Source organism: Anopheles stephensi, chromosome 2, assembly GCF_013141755.1.
Source record: "Anopheles stephensi strain Indian chromosome 2, UCI_ANSTEP_V1.0, whole genome shotgun sequence".
Lineage (NCBI taxonomy): Eukaryota > Metazoa > Arthropoda > Insecta > Diptera > Culicidae > Anopheles > Anopheles stephensi.
The window spans coordinates 1,181,694-1,187,715 of NC_050202.1; the positions used below are offsets into that span (position 1 = coordinate 1,181,694).

A 6,022-nucleotide genomic window follows, 5' to 3' on the forward strand; every position below is an offset into this window, starting at 1 on the left:
TACCTTCGCTACCATTTCGAGCACGCGTCGTACAGAGCTGCAGTTGGTGTTGTCCTGTGTCTAGACCAATGGAGAGTTTCGATTCCATCCTCAATTTCAAGCCTAAGTCTGCGTTAAAGGAAGATGTAGATTTTACACTACAGAAAGAACGTATCAAGGAAGCTTTTGAGGAACTTTCGACTGATTTGGGAGTTTTGGTAAGAGTAGAAGCTTATCTGCGGAAGCAAGCTAAGGATGGAGAAGAAGCTTGGAAGCAATTAGTTGACACTGCGATGAAACGAAATGGGTATTCATATTTTCAAAATTTGCTGAAAGATCTGGACAAAAAGGCAAACCCAAACCAATCGGCTGGAAGTTCGGCAAACGATCCAACGACTCTGCTTTTGCGAGATACAAAAAAACATGTCCAAGCCATCAGCGAAAAGTCACTACTACGTCCTCCAAGTCCACCGATTATGATCAAGAACCGTGCCGAGCATGAAACTTTCCGCTGGAAACGCGTAATAGCTCTGCAGGAAAGTAGGATAGAGTCACTGAACCGCAAGATCGAAGAATTCGAACGTAAAATTAACGACCGAACGCTTCAGCGTCGGAGACTTCAGCAACGGAGCGAATCGGAAAAGCAAGATCAGTTGAACGCCTCGCAACACATTCTGGTGGAGATGAAACTGGAAGGTGATGGGGTTGTCCAGCGACTACAGGACCAACTTGCCAGCCAACCAGATGTAGAAATCACACCGGAATATCTGTCCCAGCTCGACAAGCACGAGCTTAAAAGGAAGCGAATTGCCAAGATGGAAGTGCAGCTGCAGTTGTGGATTAAAAAGTACGACAAATTTATTGGTGAACCTATGCCTACTTTGCTAGCTCTTGAAGAACGGATGGCAGGGCTCGAAGAGTGGCGGGAGACCGTACTTCGACCACAGGAAGACCAATTGCTTCAATTGCGCGAACAGATTGGTGCATTTGAGGCGGTTGCTTTGGAAGAAAAAATTGAGGAAATGCGTAAGCTGCATGCGGTACGCGTTCTTCAGCGTGCTTTGAAGCGCACACTTGAAATAAAACATGCAAAGAAAAAGGGTAAAAAATCAAAAAAAGGGAAAGGAAAAAAGTGAATCTAGGATCGGGGAATAGATTGCTTGTGTTCTGGTCAAATTCTAGCCAAATTCAAAGTATTGATGTGCGCCGTTTCAACACGCATGAACCGTTGCTATGACGCCTGTCCAGTTGCTATGACGGCTGCTATGGAATTTATTTTTTCCAACTATTGATAAACTCGCCCTCGCTCACTAGAGGATCTTCATTCTTGTCCGTTGGGAGCAGAGGAAACATCTTAAAAATATGGGAGATAGTTTTGAGGCGGTCTGTGCCGGTGATTCTGAAGAAGATGTGGCGGCAGTGAAGGCTATGGTGGAGAAGATAACGTCCGAAATAATGGCCCACGGCGAAGAGGAGTACGATTCGTACGATCCGGAAAGCTTGCAGAAGGTGGAGTTCAACATTCAAATCAATCGTGTAGGAATGATCCTGGGGGAAATGACCCAAACGCTTGAGGTGCTGTTCTGCTTACCGGTAATCTGCCAAAACGAAGCATTGCTGGACGCCTGTTTCGATGAGGACGATAAGAACGTTATAAAGTTCCTCAGCCAGTACATCTCTTCGAACACCTCGTCCTCGATGACTAAGGACGAAATTGATGTAAGGATGACAATTGTCAATAAAATTATAGAATAGCTCGATTAAAATTGCATCATGCGCGTATCGTTCCAGGTGGAGCAGTTAAAAGTTCCCTCAGGACAACTGATTGAGTTGGCGTCCCTTCTCGCGAAAAAGGAACTTCACGCCGCAACGATTGGACACGTAAAGCAGGTACCTGGGGAATGATTATGTGCCGCGGAAGAAACCCTTGCACCAGTTCTCTCATACATATAATTACAGCTTCCAGGCGTTTATCGGCGCTTTCTTTCCAACATTCGAGAGTTTCGCAAGTTTACGATCAACAAGATGAAACTGACGGCCCAGAAGGATCTAGCCAAGGAGAAGATTCTGCACCGTTTGTGGACGCGCAACGAACGCAATAAGAAAGAGATCCGAAAAATCGAGGACATCCTCGTAATGAAGAAGGAAAAGTTGGAAGAATCCGTGCAGGAAAAGTACGCCGTGATTGAGCGGTACCGCAAGGAGTTGGATGAACTGGGCGAGAAAAGTCGAGATAATATTATAAAGTTCATGTAAGTCGTTCTTAGAGGTTGGTTGGTGTGCCTTTCACCCTTATTTACTTCTGGGCTTTCCTTCTTTCAGGGATGATTCCGATCGCCAAATGTTCCATTACTTCGAGAGAAGTGATCAGCGGTACGAGAACTTGCTCGAGGAAGCGGCTGGTACGTTGAAGAGCTACCAGCAGCAACTGCAGGAAGATTTGACGGTAGAGAAAACGAATCGTTTGAAGAAGCTGAAGCTTACCAACCAGCTTCAATCATGGCTGCACAAGTACGATAAGGATGCTGGCGAGAGGACACACGAGCTGAAGGAGTTGGTGGCTAAGCTAAACACTCGCCAGCAGGAGTACAACCGTTGGAAGCACAACATTTTTGATCCCCAGGAGAAGAAGTATGCAGTAATTGTAACTTTTTTCGTGTACTTTGTTTAAAATGTTTTGGTTTTCGTAGATACTTCGATGCGATGGAAGAAAAACGGCAGATCGAGATCCGTGAGCAAGAGGAACGAATTGAAGCATTCATGATGAACCGGGCAGCCAAGGTACTGCAACGTATGTGGCGTTCGGTAGCCGAGCGGAAACGCAAGATGCGTGGTAAAGGGCGCGGCCGCAAGGGAAAAGGAAAGCGAAAGTAAAGTTTCACCAAGCTTGGATGTGTGCACTTTTCGTCAGGTAAATTTAGTTGCATTTTATTCCATTCTACTTGTCCTTTTCGGACAGCATTCTATCACAAGGCATCGATTTCGCAGCTGTTGTGTTTATCTTCGAAATATTTTCAAACTGTCCTCGCATTTGAATATGCAAAGCCGCAAAAAGGTAAGCCCGAGCAACAGGGACTGACCAAGGAACTCTCGCTCGGCACTGTCGTTTTCTTCGTAGATAATTTTCAAACCGGACGGTATGATCAGGCGAGACTGCATCGATTCAAGCGTTTCCTCGTTCGGAGCTAGTTGTCGTTCCATGATCGATCGGATTACTTCCTCGGAAGAGACCCGTTCATTGCCGACAAAGATGCCAAACAGTCTCGCGGACAGGTATTGTTTCAGGAAGAAAACGTTACTTCCGATCGAACCATCCGTGGGTTGATTCGAGCCACTGTCGGTGAACGGAGAAGGTCTGTTTGCCAACATCAGCATCAGCATGCCGATTAGCTGCGAACGCTGCACATTAATGTTGGTCTGAACGGCCGAACCCATGGCAGAGGCTTGCGCAACGGGTGGGTTTTCCACCACGTACACATCCGCTTCCGGGATGAGGCGATTGATTTGGGACACGTTCCGGATCAGCTCGTTGATGTGCAGCTTCCGATCACTGATGTTGTAACTGTTCCATCCGGCCAACGCTGTTGGTTGATCTTTCGTTAGCTTGAAGTGGGCCCAGGTCACGTAGTCCAACCCAACATGCAACGACACACAGCTGTTGATTTTCGGTACCAGCTGAGCGCTAAGCAGCGGGGTTGTGAATTTAACGTCCCTTTTGATTGCTTTAGGAGCAACGGCCGCATCCTCCTTTGGTCCATGGACGATGGAGTCGTAGAATTTGCGTAGTACCGTCACACCGAATCCGTCTAGCTCGAGCACTTGCTCCAGGGAGAGAAAGGAACCGAACTTTTTGCGCCATCCTTCAATCTTCTTCAGCCGGTACTTGGAGATGTTGTATCTACGAAGGTAAAGGGAAACCACATTCACGTCAACCGAGAACCGAGAAGAGGGATGCCTTAACTTTTTCTTACTTGTACAACTCTTCCACCTCCTGCTCGTTGAGTGTGTTTAGAATTTTCTTCGTTTCCTCGTCGGTATACGCGCAAGGGAATCCGAGCTTGGTCGAGCTGTCCACGTTGATGGTGCGTGTATGGAGGGCGTACAAGCACCGGCCATAAATCTGCCGGCGAGCAAGTTGTCCAAGCATGACTGGAAGGACAGAAACACTCCCGGTCCGGCACAGAAAAACTTTTTCACCAGCACAAGAATATTTGGTGCTGTTGCTGTTTGTTTTGTTACGAAGCGACGGGGAAATTGTCAAAACAAGTAAACAACCCAGCAGGCAACTGTCAAACTGTGGAGGATTAATGCAGCTCGGGAAATATGGAGTAATTTACTATTTCTACAAATTTGAAACCATTTGAAACCTGTTTTATACAGTTTAATTTGGTTCATGCAAATTATAGTGTTTTTACATGTTTTTTTATAGTGCATTTTTTCTCTCGAAGATAGCTCCATACGAAAGTAGAAGTAACGTTGTTACATTGGTAACGCTTCTTTAGGTTTGAGTTCTGGATGAACCGATAGATGGCGTTAAAATGAGCAAAAAGAAATTCTAATGCAGATTCAAATGCCGACCAAAATGCGATAAATGTTTAAATTTGATATCACATGTATTATGGCGAATTTATTTTATTTGCGAAGTGTAATGCATTCAAATGAAAATTTCATCACATCGTTTCAAATCAAATGTTGATTCTTTTAAGTGAATTAAGACATTAGTTTTCGCACCGCCACAACACGTCCATCAAAGATGCGATTCCGGTACGAGCCAAGAAAGCTTCATTCATGCATTAGGTGTCCCTGACTTTGACCGTAGATATTCCAACCATTTTCTTTCACCAAAATGTTGTGGCTTTGCGTCATTGAAACCAGCTTCCCAGTTTCCTACCTTAACGCGTTCAGTGCGTATCCAAGAGAGTATTTTTCGCCGAAATTGACCGGACTCTTCCCCCGCCCGATGCTTGGAGACACAGGCATAAGATGTTGTGTAGGCGATAAGTATATTTTGGAGCTTTCCTGTGCGTTACGTTTGGTGTGGCTAAATTTGTGACCTTGTGCACCTTTCGGAAGGATCTAGCTCTGCGCCCGAATCGTGCCGCCAACGTGGGAAAGGATAGGACTTGGTGCACCCCATTTTTGGTAGGTCATTCACAGTAGCTTGGACACTTTAACTATTGGTGTGTGGCTTTTTTTTTGTCCTTTTGCTCCTATTCATTTCGAAAAAGGGTATAAATAGTTTTGGGTTCACTTTTGTCCCAGAACTCGACGTAGGAAGTAGGTTGTTGTGCTATGCCTCGTGCTACTCGTGTCTATTTTGGGAGATCAAAGAAGAAAGAGGCTGAGAGGAAAAGCTCAAGAACCCTAAAATTTGCATTGAATTCGTCGTGGTTTTGGGCGGGGTTTTGGGCGAGAGATCGTTCTGTAGGTAGGATAAAAAGTTAAAAGTTTTGTTGGAATACTTCCAGGAGGGTTTGCCGGTAGTAGAAATTGAAATAAGTTTTTAAAAATAGCACACAACTCGCACAACTAAAACAAGAGCTGAAGAGTTTCCCAAAGAACAGCGAAACATATCCACTTTTGTGAGCAAATTGTTGGCATTCCAGGTTGGTCGGCAAATATTTGCAAGAAATCATCAAACGCGGTTAACCGGCTGACCAAGAATAGGTCAGGATGTGATGAAGTTGTTGGTCTGCGTGAAGTTTTCCGACTCGTTCTTCAATGGAAGGCCTTTGATGCAGAAGAGGGAAAATGAAAAGCTTTTAGCATGTGTGGCGAAGGAATATTTGACATGTGATTTGCATACCTATCCGGCGAAATTGAGTAAACTCCTAAAAATATGCAATATGCATTACAACGTAGCTGAAGAAATTGGATTACCGGGTAGAAACAATTGGTCCCTTTTCCGTGCAGCTTACGTACACTTTTTCAGTCGTGTGTTTTAACATTGTGAAACGGATTGTATAAGCCCCGATGGTAGGAATCTCACTGCTCATTATCGCCGATGCGTATGATTACACTCAACTTCGATTGTAACAAACAC

At 45.0% G+C, this 6,022-nt stretch overlaps 2 protein-coding genes across 2 annotated transcripts; one reads left to right on the top strand and one right to left on the bottom strand.

The window, feature by feature from the left end:
• Positions 1-34: 34 nt before the first annotated feature.
• Positions 35-2,895, top strand: LOC118508400 (dynein regulatory complex protein 10-like). The gene is made up of 5 exons (XM_036048162.1): positions 35-1,698; positions 1,771-1,869; positions 1,939-2,231; positions 2,302-2,610; positions 2,670-2,895. Exons 1-5 carry the CDS (start codon positions 1,342-1,344, stop codon positions 2,851-2,853), a joined length of 1,242 nt encoding a protein of 413 aa, XP_035904055.1. The 5' UTR covers positions 35-1,341; the 3' UTR covers positions 2,854-2,895.
• On the bottom strand, positions 2,874-4,269 carry LOC118508402. The gene is made up of 2 exons (XM_036048163.1): positions 3,951-4,269; positions 2,874-3,877 (listed from the first exon to the last, which is right to left on the bottom strand). The coding sequence occupies exons 1-2, from the start codon at positions 4,124-4,126 to the stop codon at positions 2,977-2,979; spliced, it is 1,077 nt and encodes a 358-aa protein (XP_035904056.1). The 5' UTR covers positions 4,127-4,269; the 3' UTR covers positions 2,874-2,976.
• Positions 4,270-6,022: the final 1,753 nt, after the last annotated feature.

Excerpts from the sequence above, each read along its gene's own strand:
- LOC118508402 (XM_036048163.1), bottom strand. The coding sequence starts at position 4,126 with ATGCTTGGACAACTTGCTCGCCGGCAGATTTATGGCCGGTGCTTGTAC. Across the intron at positions 3,878-3,950 it reads GAGGTGGAAGAGTTGTACAA|ATACAACATCTCCAAGTACC; the intron begins GTAAGAAAAAGT and ends TTACCTTCGTAG.
- LOC118508400 (XM_036048162.1), top strand. The coding sequence starts at position 1,342 with ATGGGAGATAGTTTTGAGGCGGTCTGTGCCGGTGATTCTGAAGAAGAT. Across the intron at positions 1,699-1,770 it reads TGACTAAGGACGAAATTGAT|GTGGAGCAGTTAAAAGTTCC; the intron begins GTAAGGATGACA and ends GTATCGTTCCAG. Across the intron at positions 2,232-2,301 it reads GATAATATTATAAAGTTCAT|GGATGATTCCGATCGCCAAA; the intron begins GTAAGTCGTTCT and ends TCCTTCTTTCAG.